Source organism: Thermobia domestica, chromosome 12 (assembly GCF_964235325.1).
Source record: "Thermobia domestica chromosome 12, izTheDome1.hap1.1, whole genome shotgun sequence".
In the NCBI taxonomy this organism is placed as follows: domain Eukaryota; kingdom Metazoa; phylum Arthropoda; class Insecta; order Zygentoma; family Lepismatidae; genus Thermobia; species Thermobia domestica.
Genome location: NC_137465.1, coordinates 102925127 through 102948047, shown reverse-complemented (window position 1 = coordinate 102948047; position 22921 = coordinate 102925127). Strand labels below are relative to the sequence as shown.

Here is a 22921-nt window from a genome sequence, read left to right as displayed (position 1 = left end):
TTCAGCGGGCGTCACACTCGAGGGGCGCAAGACTTAAAATCAGGTAACACAAAATAAGCTAAACATACACCTGTACTTCATCATAAGGTAACAATCCCTTAATTTTATGCCGTAAAAGGGAACAAAATAAACAACCTACCCCATAAAGGCGGACGGGGAATGGCATAGGGGCGCCGGGGGCGCAAAAGTTAAAATTAAATCTGCAAGGTATACTATACATACACCTGTATTCCATCAAAAGGTTACAATCTCCAAAATTTTATGCCGTAAAAGGGAACAAAATCAACAACCTACCCCATAAAAGCGTGACCTAACACCACGTAACCCAAAAAGGCGTGGGCTAACACCTAGTGATGGGTAAATTCCCGGGAAGATATTTTTCGGGAATATTCCCTGGGAATATTCCCGGGAAGATTCCCAAAATGGGAATTTATCCGGGAATTTATGTTCAATCAGAAAGAAAATTGCATTCTATTGCTATATTATGATTTCAAAGTTGAATTAATTTTTATATCACAGCATATGATTACTGTTGTCCACAAAGGATTCTTTAAAATGTATATACTGAACTGTACTATGTTACTTTATTAACACTTTATTATATTTAGAGAGTACGCATAAATGTATATTTATTTACAATATGTTCTATCAATTAAATATGTGTGAAAAAATTATATAGTGACTGTTTAAATTTATATGTAAGTGCATTTGCTCAACTTGACTCTCTTAATGATATTATAAACACATTAAATTTATAAATGTTATAAACCAATTAGATTGAGTAAATGCTAGAAGATACATGTCTCACCAATTTATCAACATTTGCGCCTACATATTTATGTTCACAAAATTTGCAAGATACTTACTTATCTTTATATTTTAGCACGTAACATTGCCATACACGACCTTTCGTTCTACCTATTTCTCGAAATTCTATACATTAATTCACATGCAAAAGAAGTCCGAGTACTTCTTCAGAAATTCGAGTCAGAGAGAGGAGACAGACCGAAGTCCATTACTAATGGTGGTTCAGGGGTTTATTAATAGTACTTCATCTCTATTTCTACATAATTCTAAATTACTTTACAAAATGGTTCCTTTTCGTCATTTGTAAATTAGTACTTTGCTAATTTTGGCTGTTCTTTAGCTTTGGCGGCCAGCTTTTGCACCTACTTTTTTGCGATATTCTATTCCGATGCTGTTATTTTATGGTTTCATACGTTAAATTACGATACCAACATTAAATTAAGACAGGATTGCAGAGCGAGCGTTAGCGAAAGAAGGCGGGCACGTTGTTTTCTATCTTCGTTACCACCAATTCACTTTCTTTTCTCACATAAATCACTTCCACTTACCTTTACGGTTTGTATTTGGTCTAGGAATTAATTCGTGCGGGTGGACAAGAGATGGCGCAACGAACGGAGCGTCCCACAGTTCCGTGTATCCACACATGTGTTGCAAACCCCTGTCATCGCGTATAGTTCGTAGTATAGGGCAGTGGATTAAAGCGTCAACAACACCAGTTTGTAGTTAAGTGAACATGGCGCAATTTGTGCCTGATAAAGTGTTTTTGCGGGGTGTCCTGCTGCATTACTTTAACATGCAGAATAGTGCGACTGAAAGTCATCGTATTTTGGTGGAAGTGTATGGTGACCATGCTCTAGCTGAGCGAACGTGTCAGAAGTGGTTTGCACGGTTTAGAAGTGGTGATTTCGGCTTGGCAGACCAAGAGCGAGCTGGACAGCCAAAAAAATTTCAAGACGAAGAATTGACAGCATTGCTCGAGCAGGATTCGTGTCAAACGCAGGAACAACTTGCAGCAGCATTAGGCGTTGATCAAACAACAGTCTCCAAACGCTTGAAAGCCATGGGAATGATTCAAAAGATGTCACATTGGGTTCCACATGAATTGAAAGACAGAGACGTTGAAAGACGAAAAACCATTTGCAAATTGCTGCTTCAACGACAGAGCAGAAAGGGGTTTCTGCATCGAATTATTACGGGTGATGAGAAGTGGATCCATTACGAGAACCCTAAACGAAAAAAGGCCTGGGTGAAACCAGGTGAACCAGGTCCATCACAACCAAAACGAGATATTCACTGTGCAAAGGTTATGCTGTGCATATGGTGGGATATGAAAGGTGTGGTGTACTATGAGCTGCTGCAACCGGGTGAAACTATGAATGGAGAACGTTATCGACGACAATTAATGCGTTTGAAGCAAGCTCTGGCCAGAACACGACCAGAATGGGAGAACAGACATGATAAACTTATTGTTCAACATGATAACGCTCGCCCACATGTCGCAAAACCGGTCAAAACCTATTTAGAAAATGTCGGATGGGAAGTTTTACCCCACCCGCCGTATTCACCAAACGTTGCTCCTTCGGACTACTACTTGTTCGATTGCATGAACAACGATTTGATTGGACAGCGGTTTACTTCTTCAGAAGATATCGATACATGGGTCTCTGACTGGATCGCTTCCAAGGATGAGGACTTCTTTCGCCACGGAATCCGTACATTGCCTGACAGATGGGCGAAAGTGGTGGCTAGCGATGGACAATATTTTTCTTAAGGTATTTATGTATTTTGTGTTTGTACTACAGCTTCAATGTGTGCGTACCAACCGCACGAATTAATTCCTAGACCAAATATAAATCGCCTACTGCCCTAAAAAAATGTGTTCGATACTTTCTTGACTACTTGAACATCACTATCAACTCATTTCTTCCGTAAATTATCCTACTTTTTGCTAGGATCAAAATTGGATCATAATGGAACAAAAAAATTATATTATTAGTTATATGAAGCAGAGTCAAAGAATTTTAAATTTTTTTCCTCCAAATTCTTTAAAACCTAGAATTAAATCATAATATATTAAAATAAAGTAATTAGTCATATGGGTCTTATAATTTGGAAGATAAAATAAAGAAATGGAAATAAATTCCTTCCCGGGAATTTATAGGTCAGGGAAAAAACCCGGGAATATTCCCATTTTTAAATTCCTTCCCACCGGGAATATTCCCACTGCCCATCACTAGTCATATGGTTCTTATAATTTGGAAGATAAAGTAAAGAAATGGAAATAAATTCCTTCCCGGGAATTTATAGGCCAGGGAAAAAACCCGGGAATATTCCCATTTTTAAATTCCTTCCCACCGGGAATATTCCCACTGCCCATCACTACTAACACCACGTGCCCCAAAAAAGGCATGGCCTAACTTCACGTGACCCTATGACGTCATACCACATTACCCCCAAAAATGGGCGCCGGACGCCCGGGGCGCAAAATTTTTTCGGCGGCGGTGGGCGCCATGCTCCAGGGGGGCGGAAAAATTTGCCTCAGGTGGGGCGTGTACTACTACTATCTGTATCGCCACTGTTTCTAAATCTCTCCTGCAATCCCTACAATCTTCCCCCTGGACTTCGAAATCCTCCTGGATTCTTTATGAAATCCGTCTTCTATACCGTCGGACTTCCCTCAACTGTACTACTTGCTTAATTTGGTCCACAGGTCATGTAGGCATCCTCGCGAATTTTCTAGCTGATGCCGCAGGCCGTTTCGGAGCTCTGTATGGCACTCCCATAGATCTTTCAGTCTCGGCTACTGACCTTTTTCCACGACTTCATACACTTCATTATCAACGCTGGATTGCTTAAATGCCTCATGTACAAAGGCACATTGGTACTGGTAATATCCTTGTTCTCTCCGGTCTCCATCTTGGTTCATTCAACATACTTTCTCTCCCTCCTACCTCCATTTTCTGCTCCGTAACAGACTTCACATTTTGTATATTCCCCAACGCTTATATCTTTTCCAAAAACGCACTACTCGACTTTGAAGCTGTGGTCTCAATACTGGCTCCATCAATCATCTCATTTTCTCTTGTCTTCTCTACCAAAAATATCGCCAGCCATTTCTCTCTATTCTTCATAAATTTCACGGTTCTGGTCCATTTAATGTAGATTCGTTAATTTTCACCTTATCCCACCTGTTCTTACTGCCTATTATCTTTATTTACAAAGATCTGCGTAAATAAGATGCTTATTTAGCATCTTATAAGCATCTCTAAGATTCTTCTCATTTCATCATCTGTTTCATTTGAAAACACCGTCTATAATTGCCAGGAGAGCGATTTGCTAAGCAAATAGCATCTGTAGAAGAAGAAGAAGAAGAAGAAGAAGGAAAAGAAGAAGGAGAAGAATGTTTTTGACATTATGACGTATTGCTGTTGTTTTTAGGAAAGAATATGTAAAATCAGAGATGAATTATGTAACGAATTTCAATTATACAAATTTGATATACTTAATAGTATTATTTTTCTCTTACATAACGTGGAAGTTGCTATAATCAATGCAAGTTACGTTAGTGTAAACTAAGTTACCAGAAGGTGAGTAGAATAGTGAGCAAGAGAGGCAGGTAATTGTAAAGATAGGACTAAATATAATTGGTTCACTAATTATTACCTACTCATTTTTATGTAGGCGATGAACAACTGATAGGACATTAGCACACCTCGCAAAGGTGAAGTTAGTGGAATTTCCAGGGATATAGTATACGTAAAGCCGCGTCAGTTCCCGAAGGAGCTGGACGCTCATACTTTCAGGGATTATTGATTGAGTATCTACGAACTTACCAAGGGGGTAACAAAGCGACTTTGACTTACTTATCGTCTGATACGAAAATAATACAAAACGTACCTGTACTTCATATCTGCATGTGTAGTGCCCTTGTACTTTATCTATGACTATGTGTGTGTAAGGGGGGGGGGGGGAATTTAACGCATATCGCATGTCTTGTGCACATAGATACTTCTTACTATTGCACTACGTAGAAAATTTATGGTATTTCATGTAGAAGTGGTAATAGAACACAGAAGAAACGCACATCACGACGTTCTCATGTATACTATTACCATTTCCAGAAATATTGCCATAAATAGCTTTCGTCCAAGTAAATTTTTTTTAAGATAAACTATACAACAAAACTGGGATATAGTATACGTAAGACCGCAAGTATCCTGGAGCACCGAAAACAAGGGCGGTCTCATGTATACTATTACCCAAAACGGAACGGTTCAAAAGATCCTGGTTAAATTTAGGAACACATTTAGTTAAATTTAGAGGAAAAATTGGGTGCAGGCTTACAATACTTCGTCAAAAGATATGTGAATTTCACGGTTAAAATGAAAGAGGACTATATTAGTTATTAATGTCAGTAACACTGTTTCCAGTAGGAGTCATATTCGTAAAATTGACAGAAGTATGTAAGGCGCAGGGCCAGAATTGGGACGCTATATAAATTTGTAATATATTTACTTCTTCTCTCAAGAAATGTTCTCTTTTACCTTTAAATATTCGGCTAAAGTCTTGCAGAAGTAACCTAAAGTAACTAAACCTACTATATTCGGCTCTAACACACCTCTACTAACTTTTAATTCGGTGATAAAAAGTAAATATTTAACATTATTTACAGTCCCCCTTCTGTAGCGGAATAGCCAAACATTCTTTCTTACGTAAGGAGTTGCGGCTTAAGTTTAGAGTTGCCCCTCCAGTCTGAAGGTGCCCTTGGACTTTGCAACACACAAAAAACAGTGCTTAAAGTATTAAAAATTGTTACGTTTTACTTAACTTCAGTACTCCGTGGCCTTCACAAAAATTTAAAAGGTTTTCTTCATTATTTTTGCGTATCCGTTACACCTGTTCGCCATATTTTACAACTATCATGCTGGTGAAACCTTCCGCGAATGCTTCCGCATCCGGCAAATAGTACTAACTTTCACATATCTTTTCTCGTATTAAACATAACTCTCCTGCCGAACTTACATTCCTAAACATCAAATAAAAACTTCAAATTATCATTTCTTACCTCATTTCTTCTGTAAATTTTCCTGATTTTTATAAAAAGCGGAGGGGTGACTCTAAACTTAACCCGGAGTTGCATTCCCAAATGCACATTCACGTGAGGAGTGCTTAACTGTCATGGGTATTAATATATCTTTCGGATAAAACACCATTACCCCATAGAAACAACCCACTAAGTTACGCTAACTGACCAATAAAGGCAAGGAAGTTATTGAATGGAGTTAGGGCATGGTGAAGTTGGTGGGTCAGCATGGGGTACGTCCGTAGAGAACACGCGCAGCGACAGTGGGTATGCGCTTAGTGGAAGACTGAAAAAGAAGAAATTTACGTATTGTTGTGTAGATTCTAAACAGCTTTCGTCGTCTGACAAAAAATCATGATTAAAAAAAATTCATTTTTGATGATTTTTTGATTTAAATCAAATCTTTCTCCTCGTATAATACAAGTCGCGAACTGAAGAAAAAGCATTACTAATTAGTATTAAATGCCAATTATGCCATTTAAGTGAAAGTATTGGGGTTGAATTTTGAATTAATCCCCAATCGTTAATCTATATCAATACCAAACAATGTTTCTTAACAATTTTAAATTATGGCTCTTTTTTTTTTTTTTTTTTTTTTTTTTTTTTTTTTTTTTTTTTTTTTAGTGAATTATAGACTTTCAGTCAAGCATCATCTTTATTTATCCTAGGATCATGGTTCATACCTCATTCTCTTCAGAACAGGGTTGGCTGGTTTAAACCAGCTTTTTTTTTTTTTTTTTAAAGCTTTAAATCGTGTGAACTTTATGGTGAACTTCTTCATTTTTCTGTAAAACATACCCGAACCACCAATTTCCTTCATAGACAGCGGTGACAACCTGATGTGTCTTCTAATTGAAGGTTAATTGGAGATTGTGACGTACTTCCTTTTCCCAACCCTGCAAACCATCTGAAAAGTATTTCACCAATAATGTTGATGTAGTTTTGGGAATGAATGCATGATATTGCTTGTTCCTTTGATAGTCAATGCTTGATCGAAGCGACTTTCCAGGAACATTTCAGCTTAAGTATATTCCTCTTGGGTTGAGTAGGCAAAATTTACTTTGGTAATGTTTTCTACTACCCACTTAAAAAGTTATCTTGAGGTTTGAGTTTGATTGTCATAGGGTCCCTTTACTGAACCACCTACTCCCTTGCAAGGCTCTTTTCCATGTATAGCCGAGAAGTATCACCCGTTTTTCACTTTAAAAGCTGCCTCATGAAAGCAGAGGTTCAAAAAGTTTTTCTTATTTTTGTATTGAGCGGTAGACCTGTCGGGAAAATAAAAAACCTTGTTTGGAAGTTTTTGAAATTCGGATGTCAGAAATGATATGAGTTTTTTGAAAGATGTAAACAGCAACTGTATTGTGCTCCAGGCAATCGGAAACAACTACATATTTAACATATTGAATTTCGTTTTCCTGTTTGAAACACGAAACAAAAGGATGGATTGTGACCTGTTAGCTTGTCCAGTGGTAGCTCTGTGCTTCATCTTGTAGCGTTGTGCTATAATTTTCAGAAAAATCACAGATGACAGCAAATTCTGATTCTTTAACATTTTCTTTTGCGTAGTTAAGGAAGGCTCCCTGTTGCTTGGCAATGAACTCATGCCTATTTCCTAAAGCTGCTTCAATTCGTTTCGTTTGTTTAGGCTTAACTCCTTATGTAACGACGAGGTTATGAAGGATTGGTCATATTACTTGAAGTGGCATCTGAACCACTACTCGGTTTCCACCTGGGAGAAATTTTGTGGGCTCATCGGGACTTCTTAATTACAAAGGGAATATTAGATTCAACTATCACAGATGATTCGACATATGTGAAAACGTCACTATGAAATTCACGTGACATTTGTGATTACGATTTGTGGCATTCTCTGCATTGTTTTTTTTACACCAATTGTTTTTTCTATATAAAAAGAACACCTGGTTTAAACCAACCAACCCTGCTGTCTTACCAGTGCTGTATGTATACTTTTTACAAACCACGTTTAGTTACAGTAACATTTTTAATTGTGAAACTTGTATTAATTCAAAGATATCAGCACTTTAACTTGCTTTAAGTTAGTTTTTAAAGTATGAGGTAATAAGTATAGCCAGCAGATTACAAGTCGGTATGATATGTTTTAGACCCATTACTGTACTCTTTATGTTGTTGTTCAGATTTATTCCCACAAGTTCAAAAAAAAAAAAAAATAAAAAAATCGTGTTTTTCTTTTCTGCTAGGTACAGGGTATTAATGAAAACTATAGTGTTAGTTTTATTTTTATTTTTTTTAAGAATGAACCCATTATCACTCCAAATTCATATTTTGCCAGGTGCTGTACAACAATACTATCTATTCATGGAATTAATTTCAAAATTTTAGAATATGTACTTTTTGAAAAATTTTGAAAATAAACATTTGTATTAGCCTATATACTTTTGTATACCACAGGAAAGGGCATTAAAAATGCTGTAAAATGACACCTCAACCAGCTCGCTAGCTCAATTAGGAGAGCTGCAATTCCAATTTCAAAATACATTGAACATACTATTTTGGGCATTTTTTTCAAACTTTACATAACCCTATCTTCAATACCGTTCGGTATATAAAGTTGAAATTTGGCATTTTTCTTAGTCTATATGAATAGTACCTCTGTGCAAAATTTCACACAATGTGAGATGATAAGGTAAATTTTGTTCTCAAATTGTGTTGATTTGACCTGGTATGGCTCTCACATTAAAAGAAACAGTCAATCTAACTCAAATTTGGCATGCTATCTGACTCAAATTTGGCATGGAGGTAAGCGTAAGCAAGTAAAATATTACGATATAAAGAGTTGTGCACAAAGCTCTAAATCAATACGTTGAGCGTAATGAAAATTTTATAAACATTATTTCAACTGCAGTTAAAGGCAAGTCTTGAGCAGAAAAGAATAATAAATTCTGTTTATCAACCTTGGACAGAAAAAAAAATCAAATGAAGGACTATTTTTTTTTTTTTTTTTTTTTTTTTTTTTACGACTATGTGTATTCATTTGTATTAATTTTGTATTTACTTACTTCGTTCAGCAAATCTGAACTTATATTAGACCTAAGGCCTTTCTTCCTTTTTCTCAGACATATAAACATCTGTCGTATTTTTTCCAGGTTCAAAATGAATGTTCATAGTTGTTCGGACACGAGTGATGCTGTAGAATTGTTTCATCCGCATTTATTCCTGAAACCCATTGCAAGATTAAATATTTCGGTTCAACTTCCTCAGTTGAAATTTCCTGGAAAAACAATTTCCAACTGGGAAGTCATGGAGAAACTAAAAACTATTATAAAACCAGAAGAATTTACTGTAATAAAAGTATCCAAGAGCACTTTAGAGTTTATTCGATTTGAAGCAGAAATAGAGAACAAATGCAAGCTACCTATGATAATTTCTCGACTTGATATGGCAACGATAAAGCTTAGTGGTTTTGCTGATGTATTGAAAGTGCGTGCTGCGGAAGCTAAGGTTGCTTTCCCATCGAGGCATGATTGGGACTCGTATTTTCGTGATGCTAAAAACATGAACGAAATGAAACCAGGAGAAAGGCCAGACACTATTCATCTAAGTAATGTTCCCTGTAAGTGGTTTGCTGTGAAACAAAGCAAACAAAAGGACCAACCCAGTGAATATTTGTTAAGAAAAGTATTTGAGACATTTGGTGAAGTAAGGTGTGTGGACATTCCAATTATAGACCCATACCGCAATAAAATGAAAGACAGTATTTCTGGAATCCGAACGTTCACTTTTGGTGATGATGTAGCGTTCGAAGGATATGTTCAGTTTAAAGAGTATGTGTGTTTCGTTAAAGCAATGAATGCATTGCGTGGAATGAAGCTGTTGTACAAAGAAGGTGACAAAGCGTGGACTGCACATATCAAGGTAAAGTATAATCTTGATTACACACTACTATTCTCACGATCCTTAGGATTGCTAATGTTAATTACGGAATCCAATATTCGACAGCTATATGCAAAAATCATGGCTTGAAGGTTAGAGGGAAAATGTGTAATATTATTGTGTAGAAAGCTAACAAAGTGATAGTTGCGTAGAATGATAATAAAATTAAATTATAATAAGAAGTAAGTTACAGACACTTAGTTTAGACTACAGCTCTGACCAATCCAAAACAAACAAGAATAGTAGAACATGATGCAATTTTTTTACGCCTCATATTTTCCTGCCTTTTTTGTTCTTTTAAGTGCAGCAGAAACGAAACACTGCACACACGCCAGCAGATCAGGGTAGGTGCAAACTCACCTCATCTGAAAGAAGATACCACTGATCATCAACTTTCCAGACTTTCACCCACCAGCCACATGTAAGTCTGACAGTTGTATTCGTGGCTGAAAGGACAGACAAGGAACATGCAGATGAAAGAGTAATAAATCCATGAAAATGAATCCATCCACTCACTCCTTCACAATAAGAGTTTGTTGCTTGAAGGAGGTTTTATTTTCAGGTAGTGGCAGTGATCATTTTCCCGTCATCACTGTTATCGATCCATCTTACCTTTCACAGTGAGTGGAGAACGTTTCGGGAGCTCAGTGAGTTTGATCCTCGTAATGCTTTCCCTATATGTGCCGCTGTAGAGCTACTGGAGTGGACAGTTATCATTGCTGCTTGTGGTTCCATTCCAAATATGGAAGCGATGGTCTACGACGAGTTCCATGGTGATCCGTAAAAATCCGGTCTGACTCGAAAACTTGTTCTTATCACTTTTAATCGGTATATAATTGCCGAGAATCTCAAACAGTGTTGCATTATTTTTGTGTGTATTTGAGCTGTCTAAGAATTTAATAATAGTTTCCTTAATCTAAAAAAAAAGGTATAATTTTATTTTACATTTATATATATATATATATATATATATATATATATATCAAAATCTGGTTATCAAAAGATAAATTTCAAGACTTATCTAATTCTTGAGTAGCAAAGAAGTGGAATTTTATGTTTTATATTTTCCTGCATAACAACAGGCTTCATAAAAAGTGATAAGTTAGAGTCTAACTGTGGAAATTTAATTTAGTGGGAAAAAAAAAGGAAAAAAGAGAACTGAATAAGAAAGAAACAAAAAAGAGATGATTAAATTTATGGTTGAGCGAACGAAAAAGAGATCAAATAATTTTATGGCTCAATCTTTTTAACGAAAATTTTCCAGTACAAAAGCAGATAAAACGAGCTTATTCTTCCTCTTACCCTCCTATGAAGTCAATTGGCATTTACCAGTTTACGTATACCTGTTTTCTTTATCAATTCTGAAAAAGCGTGAAGGTTCACGTTAAATATAGTTACATTTTTAAACTGAATCGACGCAGTATAGTCTTATTCTTTTTTAGACTTTCCAACTATGCTATGCATAAGTGTCGGAAGTCTTATAGAACGGCGTTGTCTGTCCGTCGACAGGTATCAGAGTAAAATCGGTAAGAGTTATCAAGATTCGATTTTTTGCAATCGATTCAGCGTCCCAGAATGGGCTCCATATTCCCCACTAACTGTTTTCAAACCGGAAGTGGTTCTAAATAGTCCTTCCCGGTTTCAACATTTCTCGCCATAGAGCGAAAACAGTAACTGATAGCTATTCTTTGCAAACGATTCAGTGTCTCAAGGTAACGTACCATGACTATCCCAAACACACTATCAAAACCGGAAGAGGATCAAATGTAATATTACTTTCAGTTTCAATATTGATTTCCACAGTAAAAAGCGGTAAGAGATACGAAATTCGATTTTGTGCAATCCATTCATTGTCCCAAAAATAGGTCCGATCTTCTTCATTAACCCTCTATTCAATCCGGAAGTGGTTTAAATTAATTATTTGCGGTTTAAAAACTAAGATCAAAATGGTAATAGATTAGCGGGAATTGGTTTTCTGCAATCGATTCAGTGTTTCAAAAGAGCATATCATCACATCCAGCAACACACAACCAAAACCGGAAGTGGTTGAAACAACTACTTCCGATTTCAATACTGATTTCCATTGGGCAAAACGTGAGAGATTGCGAGATGCTGTTTTCTGCAATTGTTTCATCGTCCTAATAGATTCCATCATCTCCGTTAACCCTCTTTTTAAACCGGGAGTGGTTCAGATTAACGATTTCGGGCTTCAATATTCATTGCTATAGAACAAAAATGGTAATATATAGTGAAAAACTGTTTTCTGAAATCGATTCAGTCTGTCAAGAGAACTACCATGACAACCTGCAACATTACCAAAACCTTAAATTTTTGAAATTGGAAGTGAAAGAAATATTTCTACAAATTAATACTTATAATCTTTAGAACATTTTTTCTGAAGGTTGTATTGAAAGAGAAGAGAAAATGGCTAAGTTGCGGTAAAACATTTATTCTGAAGGTTGTATTGAAAGAGAAGAGAAAATGGCTAAGTTGCGGTAAATTGTAGCTGCAGTAAGTGTATAACTACGATGGATAGAAATTTATGTGACGTAGCCTATCCGTTTCATAGTTAGAAAGTTAAAAAAATCTCTCTCTTTTTCTTTCAAAAAAAAGTTCGAAGCTATGTGAGAAGTAACAGCAGCATGCTATCTTTCCGTAGAATTGAATATGTATCAGAAAAAGCTGAAGAGGAATGACGTAAAAATCGATATTTGTAAGAGGATGTAAACTTTAAAATTTGGTACTCTTATTTTTAGGTTTTTAATAATATTTTTTCTATTTCGAGGTACTTTTTTCAGATTGAGATGCCAATTAATTTTCCAATTTCGCAGGACCGAGGCGGTCTTTCATTGATATACAGTATGTTCAATTTACTACAAGGTTAGTCACAAGTATTGCAATATTCTGCTATACAATCTACCTGTATTTATTACAGTACAATGAATGCAGCATAATATTCAAAGTATATCCCCTCGTGTTGGACTCTCTGTAGCCGCTATTGTGCTAGTCCTCGATTCCACGTCGATCTGCTTACGTCTTGTCCTTAGAAAACAAAGAAATCAGTCTCTCCTGTTTCCATCTCCTGCTGATTGATGGAGCATCGTGATTTCACGAAATGTGCCATGGACCGAAACAGATAGTAATCCGAAGGGGCATGATGAGAACTATATGCTGCGTGTGGCATCAATTAGTGCCATCAAATTCGTGAATTTTCTTCTTAGGTTTTTCAAACCGAGTGTGGTTTTGTGTTATCCTCTCGCAGCAGAGTGCACTTTTGGTTCACCAATGCTGGATATTTTTGGCGCAGTGCAGCAGACATCCGCTCCAACTGTTCGGAATAAAGGTTGGTATTGATGGTACTACCGTTAGGAACGAACTCGAAGTGACTACCTCCTCATAGTTCCACTACAGTGAGCATGACTTTATATTCTAAATGGCCTTGTTTGGTGACCGGTTCCGGAAGTTGGTGTTTGCTCACAACCACTGTTTTTACACACTTGGATTTCAGAAAAAACACCAACATTTCTTCGCATGTGACAATCCATTTCAGGAAACGCACGTCACACGGATTTCGCAGCAGTTGTCGACATACATCCACTCTCCTCTGGGTCAGAGCTGGGATCAACTCATACACACAATGCGACAGCTCCTGATGATTTTCTCCGAGTTCATGAAAGTGGTACACTATAGTGAATTGGGATAGTTCGTTTGGCAATTGTCGTGTACTGGTGGATAGATTTTCGTCAACGTTGTGTCGTATGTCCCTGGAATCTGTTACCCTTGGGTGGCTGGACCTTGGTTGTTTTTCGGCATTTTACAATCTGCACGAGAATTCAGGAACCAGGAGTTGCTGTGCTGTTGTTCACTGCATCTTTCCCTTTCGCGAGACAAATGTACCCGAGTTATACGCAAAGCGTTATACCCGAGTTCGAACTCATACAATAACAGTTCATGTATTAGAGTTGTTGAGCACTCATCCTCACTGTCACTAAAAATAGGCTGAAGATATTGATGGAATGGTGGCCTCTGTGCTAAATAGTCCACTTCACGTACTACTTCTTGTGTCAGTTTGACCTCACACTTACGGTCGATCACGGTGTATATACTCGCCTGCTATTTGGGTTCTGGAAATATTGCAAGACTTATGACTTATCCTTGTATGAACGTAACAATTAGATGTTGCCAGAATTCATAAGTTCAGATTAAAAATTCTTCACTGTCTGATATAGTGCAACTACATATGATTTGGATTTTTCGTCGTTGATTAAACATTTATAATATGAGTTTTTTTTTCTAGTTTGTTTTAATTTATGATTGAATTGTATTTTTATGCTTGTAAAGCGAAATAAATAAATAAATAAACAATAATAATTTTATTATTATTATTATTATTATTATTATGTACGTTCTTCCATTTCAAACACTATCAAAACTCAAAGGAAAAAGAGCCTATGGCTTAAGAAATTGGAAGAAAGCTTAGAGTGATAACTGAGGAACATGTAGTAAAGCACCATATTTTCTTTCTGAGTCAAGTGATAGTGCTGTCAGAGTTCAGTGGATGTCTATAAAAGTTCTTGAGATGGACGAACATACAAAGATCAGCATATTCCCTACATCGACACATTCTGTGATGCGAATTTCTCTTGAATCGGATGATGGAATTTTCTAAATCGATTTCCACCATAGAAGGACTATACATCGTTCACTTTGAACGAAATTTGCACCACAGAATGTGTGGCTCTAAAGAACATGCTGCTAATAGTTGTCGGATGACACGACAAATGCAGGTATGTGTGCTAATTTGTTATGTGTGAATCACAATTTGTGTCTATAATGCTATGATAAAGGCAGTGAAAACGTATGAACGATGTACTCGGTTCTCCCAACTTAGCGATCGAAATTATATTTAAGTACGTGTCTAAAGAAACTTGGAAGAAGTATTGTCAACCTGTCATCATCCTTTCTCTATTCTTAGTCTGTTCATTCAAACAATTGGATGTTCACACTGACATATTTATACATGTTATTTGCTACTTTATATAAGCTTCTTCGACACCTCCAGTGATCCTCACATTGTTACTGCCTTGCCCAATAATCCTTCCCAAGACAGTTTCCTCCCGGAGATCCGAAGGGGGGGGGGGGTATTTTACTTCCGAAACTATATTTCGACTTGCGAAGTCATTACATTATATATATATATATATATATATAATATAACATTTTATATAAAATGTTCTGTTTCTCCTGTGAGCAAACCAGGGAAGAATAGTGGTGGTTTCCTGGTGTTTTTCACCCTGCAGCATTCCATCCTGTGACTATGATTTTCGCTAACTTGACTACTGGAGAACTGTTGCCTTCTCTCAAGACACACTTCATCTGGCTACTTCATTCAAACCAATTCAGTAAGGATGGTTCGTCTGGTACTGAAGTACTGCCTATAAAACTCTAAATTTCACTCTAGCACGCCAGACACGTGTTCGTAAAGGTGATATCTGAAAAGAAAATCGAAAAAAAAAAAAAATCTTTGAGTTTTACGTCCCACGTTTATGCCGGTGAGGCTAAAGGAGACGGTGAAGATGAGAAATGAATGAAATGGTGGAATGGAAAAAGTAAAAAGAAAGCGGAGAACTCCGAGAAAACCCACGAGCACGGTGTTTGTCTATCACAAAAAAAGAAAATCGATAAGATGTTATAAAACGTGAGAAAGGGCTGTGAAGAATATGGTATGAAAATAAATGTTTGAAAAACAAAAGCCATAGTAATTGGAACAAAGCAATCACTGTCAAATATACAAGTAGGAGGAGGGAAAATAGAAGATTAGTTTTCTATACGTGTATAGTATTATTAGTGATAATATGAAGTGCGAACGTGAAATAAGAGAAAGAATAGAAATAGCGAAAGATGCATTTAAGAGGAAGAAAAGTGTATCCTTGAATAAAGAGTTGAGAAGAAGACTCATAGAATGCTTCGTGTGGAGTATTGTACTATATGAGGCAGAAATATGAACATTACGCAAAAGCGATGAAAAAAAGACTAGAACCCTTCGAAATGTGGATTTGGAGAAGAATGAAAAGAATTAGCTCAGTGGAACGGAAAATAAATGAGATATTAGAAATAGTGAGGGAGAAAAGAACAATTTTAAGTGTAATTGAAAAGGGAAAAAGAAACTGGTTGTGACGTTGGCTGAAAACGAACAGTATTATGAGAGACGTGCTAGACGGTATTGTGGCAGAGAAGAAGGGGAGGGGTGAAGGAGGCTGCAGTTGATGGACAGTATCAAAACAAAAATTGTACGTGAAGGCAGTAAGGCTACCTGAAGACCGTGGTGCATAGAAGCCTCTCAGTTGAGGCAAGTGATCTGGCAATAATGTAGGATAATAATGATGATCATCTTCGACACCAGAGTTCTCTCGATGCTAAATGGTAGTGTACACGTCTTCGGCGCAGGAAATCTAAGTTCAATTTCTGGCCGAAGTTATCTAGTTCGGATCCCACGCTAAGCAGTAGGCCCATGTCTCACAGCCTTGGTGCTAAAAGGGATGCTAGACTCTAATATGAACCATATTTTCGTAGCTGTGCAAGGATTTTTCCATTTCATCAGCTTCCATTAGTACATCTAATGAATTCAACCATCTTCTGGCGATTTGCCTCGTTTCGATACTCCTTAGAGCGTATGCAACCTCTTCGTGCAACCCGAAGTATACCTATTTCCTCTTCTTTGTCACTTTGTTCCACTTCTGTTTCATCGCGTGAATAGAACTTTCTGTAAAATTGTTGAATTTGCTTCATATGTTTTTTCGCGGTTTTCAGTGATTGTGCTATCCTCTTTTTTCAGAGCTACTATCTGCTTCCATCTTTTGCTTAGGTTCTGCTTTGCCTTCGTAAGGTATATGTTTCATCAGTTGTTTCTCTTACGAGGTTGCATTGAATTTTCTTATCTTCTGTAACGATTTTATATATTGTCTTGCAGATTTCCACATATTCCATTTTGAATGTCACTTTGTCACTATTAGTATTCCATTCTCTCTGTCTTTTTTTTTTTTTTTTCATTCATCATCAGATTGCATGTTTCTTTGGCATGGCATCTTTTATCTTCCTTCTGTCTTACTTTAGTAACTGCATCCATCAAATTTTTTGTGATATCCTTGTTAGCTTCGTGAATGTCCATATCATCCTCGAATGCAAAAAACCGGTTCTTGAGTTCTAGTTGAAGTATGTTACACTGCTCTTGAAAAATTTTTCTTTCAGTTCGTTCCTATCATCCTTATAAAAGTCCTTCTGTCAGATGCAGTTTATATCTTACCATTCGACAACGACTTTCTGTGTTAAACCTTTTCAGAATATTACAGTCTTCAATAACATATTTTCTGTTCGATATGATGTAGTCAATTTCGTTTGTTCTTTCAAGTGATGTGCCATGTTAATTTTCTGTCAGACTTTTTCTTGAAAACAACATATATACATGTTTTCGACATTACAAATTTTACTAAGAGATTTCCACATTTATCTCTTTCGTTATATCTGAAATTTCCAATTGATTTTGTGTTTGGCTTTGTGCTTGGCTCTTGTCTTGATTTCTTCGTGGAATCTTTTCACTTCCTCTTCTGAATGGCTTGTTTGTGGGATTCCATGGTTGAATAACTCCTGTCATAATGGTGAAGGAAATGGTATATTTGGACAAAAACTGACTGTGGTGGCCAAGCATGTTGGTGGTCAACCCACTTCTCCTTTCCTATTGGTAATGAAACATGTAAGATTTACCATGAGGAGGAACGAGATAAGGATAGTCTGCACGAACGAGATAAGGATAGGGTGACGCAAATTACCTATCTTCCTTCGTTAAATACCTGGTATTCTTCAATTATTGCACTTTTTTAAAACTTTTTTTTTTGGTCTTTTTAGTTCTTTCGTTGTCTATCTGATATGCCAGCAAAAACATGTACAGCATTACTTTCCTTCATGTTTTCTGATAATGTTTTAACTATTTTTGATACTTAAAATGACATTCAAAAAAGTAATATCAAAAGAAATATATAAATAAAATGAAATTGTACTGGCAATGTGACATTCCTGCCATAAATAGAGCCTTGTGGGTGATCTCGCTGACACTTCTCGGAACAGAAGACTTATCAGAAAAGTGTCATGATGCTTCAGTCCAGAGCAGCATACTGCAATGAGAGTGTCGCGGGCAAAGGAGCAACATGCCTTGAAGTGTCATTGGACCTTGAAGTTTACAGGTATCATTACGTTGCGTTAACAGGAACTGTTAGGGTTTTCATTTGAACGTGAAGTTGGTATCCATCTTAGCGATGGGGTGAGGATGCTGACGATGCATAAAAGTCTGACTGTTTGAAATCGTCTCCATAGGGTTTAGTTGGCCTGAGAGTGTCATGGACCAAGTATCGATTGTACCACACTGGAATAGGGTTAGTTACCAATGTGAAACGACAACCTAATATCGAGCGTTGTCTCCTATGGATTGAGTGTATTAATCGGCTTCACTTTAAAACAAGACTAAGAACAAATACTAGGTGCTCTCCGTGTAAAATGAATCTTCTGTCACTATTTGTATTTATTCACTACATATTATTATGTACGAGTAATCTTCCTCGAAGACCCGATAAACATACTCCTAACATTCGCATATTAAATTACTATTTGCTTACATACTTTCTGTCAAATTCCAATCAAAACTCCCTCGTGGCTAAGCGGTTAGCGTACGCGCTTTTGGCGTGGAAGACCCGGCTTCGATTTCCGGCGGGAGCTCATGTGGTTGGGATTCCACGTTAAGCTATAGGTCCACGTCTCATATAGATCGCTGCTGGATGGGACGCTAAACTAAAAATCAAATCAAATGAAATCGAATTCTAATCAACAGTTATAACAGTGTATATTAAGTTCTAACATTAACAATAACTATTGGTTAACTGTATATATATATTACTTTTTCTTTCTTTTCGTCATTTTCATAATCACAGATCAGTTCATTTTTAAGTAACACTTTCAGCAACTAAGTCTATTATTCGATATTATATTATTCAATAAAATTCTCTTCATTTTTAAATGATTACTTTAATATTTTCTTCCATCAGTGAACCTAGCTGATTTAAATTTCATTTTAATCTTTTTCTAGACGCAGCTCCAACTCTTGGTTTTGGCCAAAATAACCACACACAAGATTATTGCAGCGCTCTTTGTGTGCCATGTACCACTAATCTTCCTTTTCCTTAAACAGAGTAGTATCAGTCCTAGTGAGCAAATAAGTTTAACCTTGAAGGGCTTAACTGCTTTTCTAATGTGTCGTATTCTTAGTTTGGTCTTCATTCAAGTTTCTGTGTTGACCTTATCTTCCTCGCAGACAAAGATTGGTTACAAGTAAGTTCTCCGAGCTTTGCGGATACCGTCGTTTGGATTGCTGCATCTTCCAGTATGAATTAACTAAGCAGCTTTGTCTTTTGATTTTCCTGGATCTCATTAATGCTTAGATCCCCACTTTCTTGTGCCAGGGTATCCGTAAATGCATTGTGTGGTTTCCCAGAACTTGTTTGAATACTTCACAGAAATGCCTGGTGGTGTAGGGTTTGACTGTGTTTCCTGGTATTACTCGGAAAATTTATTGGGGCTTTCTATTCCTATTAAAGGGCAAACGTAGTTTTTTTTTTTTTTTTTTTTTTTTTAACATTTGTAGCGACTTTATTGCTAGCAGGTTCTCACCATGACTGAGAAGACAATATTCGCATCGAATAACACTGAAGTATGACTTACGGTAATATTTATAACATTTATAAGCTTGTATTTACTCGCGAAATATTACATTCTTCAGACAATGTACAGTCTTGACTAGACAGCGAATGAGTACATCCCTGTTTTGATGACACACTGTCACCTTGTACCCGTTTTGTCCTTGCAATACTCTCTGCTGTTGATTTTTTTAAGCCGTTAGAATTCATCTTTGTTATTCCTCTGTGAGTTTCAGAAAACACGTCGCCAGTTGTACTACCGTTGACAGAGTAATCAATATCGAACCACAACGCAATATCGATTTCCGTCTCCCATGAATTGAATTAATTACTTCGTAATCGGCGTTACTTATTTAAAACATGATTAAGAACAAGTATTAAGTACTCTCCATGTAAAGTAAACCTTCTGTCACTGCATACATTAATACATAATTGTCTTCTTCGAATAGTCGATCCACATACTCCTAACATGTGCACTTTAAATCACTTCATATATTGCTTACATACTTTCTGTCGATTTCTAGTTTACGATTATACCGGCTTCTATATTAAATTCTAACATAAACGACAGCTATTGATTGTCAACTTTTTATATCGCTCTGTTCTTTTCCTTCATTATACAGTTCAGTTTATTCTTGATACTTCTACCCACTAGATCTATTATCCCAGCATCAGTGAGCACCTAGAATCGAATAGAAAACAATATGGCCTCGGATTCTCTTTACCGATGAATGTTGGATGTGTGACATCTGATCATCGAGTGATTGTGGATGAACCGAAGTACGATCTCAAAGAATCCCGGGAACTCATGGATCCGATAGGAGGGCCATGAAATTCGAACGCATTACAGTGATTCTGATTCCACCGTAAACTGCAAGTCCACATCTCGTATAGCCTTGATGCTGAAAAGGAACGCTAAACTCCAACTAACTAACTAAAAAAAGTCCGTTGGATGAATCCAATAGAGTGGCTGTGCTGTAACACTTTGGGCTACCTTAACGTGAGGACGTCGGATGTCGCACATCACCTTCCATTGTACTTTTATATGAGTTCTCTGCATTACTGGGAGAGGATCCAAAACCTTGTTTGTAATACTTTTTAATAACTTGTTTTTTAAACCTTATTTTTAATATCACCGGATTTGTTCTTTGAGAGGAAATGCGTAGGAAATACGTAAACTCGGATGTCCTGGTGGTGCAAAACTTTTTCTTGTTTTATGCTTGTATCATGAATAGTCAACAGAACACACAACATAAATGTGTCAGTTTACATGAGAAAGTTTTTAATAATCCTGAATTTCTGATACAAAAGTCGAAAGCTTCAAATGTTTAATCTTGTTTAGAGGGAAATTCGTTGCTTTTGTGCAGTTTCTTAAGTTGTGCATAAACTTGATATTAAAGTAATGATAATGACTGAGAGCATAGTGTTGTATGTAGAGACCCTTGAAAATATGTTTTAATGCTAATTTTATTTTTGTTAATCTGTTATAGCATTGTTTTGTGTTTATCATAAAAAATGAGTAATTAGGAAGGTATAATGTCAATAGTAATTAGATGTCACCGAATAGAAATCCGTTAATTATTAGGCTGTAGGCTCTTATGCAGTTATTTGACACAGCTCGAACTTTCATAGTAACAGTACCAAAATGGCATTCATTCTTTCTTTATTATAGTGAGTTCTAAATAAACATAAAATCTTGAAAATCGTCGTCAATATGACTCCTGAAACCACAAATCCAGTGGCCCGTCTTTGTAGAATGTAAGCAACAGTTCTTAGTGTCTGTAGACATAAGTAGGCATATGGTTCATAATGATTAAAATATAGGTGAATATTTTGTTTGTAGCCTGAGTTTAAGGATAACATAAATTTCACAATAATGCGGTCAAAAATACAACTGTCAAGGCTAATTACTGCCAAGTAAGGAATGGTACAGTAACTTCGGTACATAGTAAGAAGTGATAGTCTTCGATATTTTGCATTAAATTTCAACATTGATGATATGTTGAGGACATGGATTGAGTTGCTTCAAAGAAAATTTTGTTATTAATTGTTCCTGTACGTGTCGAAGAGTTCAACATTTTTAGTTACCGCGTTTACATAATTCATTTTTGTGAATTGTTAGTACTCTAGTTATACCCAACTTAAGAAATTAAACTTTTAACATTTCTTCTTTTATTAGATTACGGAGACATTTCGTTAAGTTGTTCCACTATTTCGTAATGTTTGGCAGCATGAAATTCAAGCGTCTCTACTTACATGAGTGTATAGACATATTCCTTTTACATAATTAACTAATACATTCTGAATGCTATTTTCGTCTTTGAAGGGTGGTTCGAGTTATCGTCACAGTTCCAGAGACATGGAAGACGTAGTCATTAGAATGCGTCACTTTGAAACAGAAGATGCTGGAGGAAGAAAAGAGTAATATTCAGAACAGTCAGTTAATTGAGTAATTGGTACTTGGTTTAAATCGAAGCAAAAATGTATTTTACGTGCTTAATTGGAAAAATTTAACAAAATCGCGGGATTTTGTTGGAATATAATGATTGAACATACACAGAAAGTGAAGTACAAAAGAAAGGGTAATTCGAAGTACCTATGTACGTCATATTCATTATTGCCTTCCAGTATTTCATTTTTAACATAGCTGTTTGGAAGCGTGTTGTTAAGTTATTTTACCATAAAATTTAGCCTTCACATTATATCATGTTCTACTTACATCTAAATAAGCGTCAGAGCGCTTTGTATGGCAAAATTCTCTTTAGATTTTCCACTAGTTGAACTAAAAACGGTACATTCACCAGTCATTTGTTCGGTATTTGATGTCCCTGATTTGAGCATAGGATTCATCATGAAAGATATGTATTATGTTCGTCGCTACCGACACGATCCCCTTCTCCTAATATATTATATTACTTTAAGAGTTGTTTTTAGTACAATTTATTTCCAGTTCTTACGGCTGAGAAAGGAAGTGTAAATCCATCGACAAAATTTCTCGTCTTAATATTTTCTAAATAAATTATTCAAGTACAGAATAACATTCCATGCAATAAAGAACATTACTCTCACTTGAGTTATTGAAGATTGTGCTCAGAGCAGTCCATGTATTTTGAAGGTATTGACCTTTAAAGTTGTCTAAGGGAGCGTTAACTTCTTTAGTGCGATGCACACTGACTCCAAAAGTATGCAGTGGAAGCTAATAATGACGTTGGCATTTTTGATTCCGAACTCAATTGCTTTCCAGGAGTCGTTTCAATAGAAGCAAAATTGAAAATAATGAAAAATTTCATACTTGTACCGAATTTGCTTGAAAAAAGGAGAAGAAAAATGGCTCTGTCATCATTGTTCTTAACGGTTTACTAAATTAATAGTATAT

At 36.4% G+C, this 22921-nt stretch overlaps 1 protein-coding gene across 1 annotated transcript in view; it reads left to right on the top strand.

Moving 5' to 3' along the window:
- The first annotated feature begins 4149 nt into the window (after positions 1–4149).
- The window catches only part of LOC145666562 (uncharacterized), a 54430-nt gene continuing 35658 nt past the window's right edge, over positions 4150–22921 (top strand). Inside the window, exons 1-2 of the mRNA XM_081733905.1 lie at positions 4150–4394; positions 9019–9787. Coding sequence (XP_081590031.1) covers positions 9026–9787 — 762 coding nt within the window. The 5' untranslated portion in view covers positions 4150–4394; positions 9019–9025. The remainder of the gene's footprint in view (positions 4395–9018; positions 9788–22921) is intronic.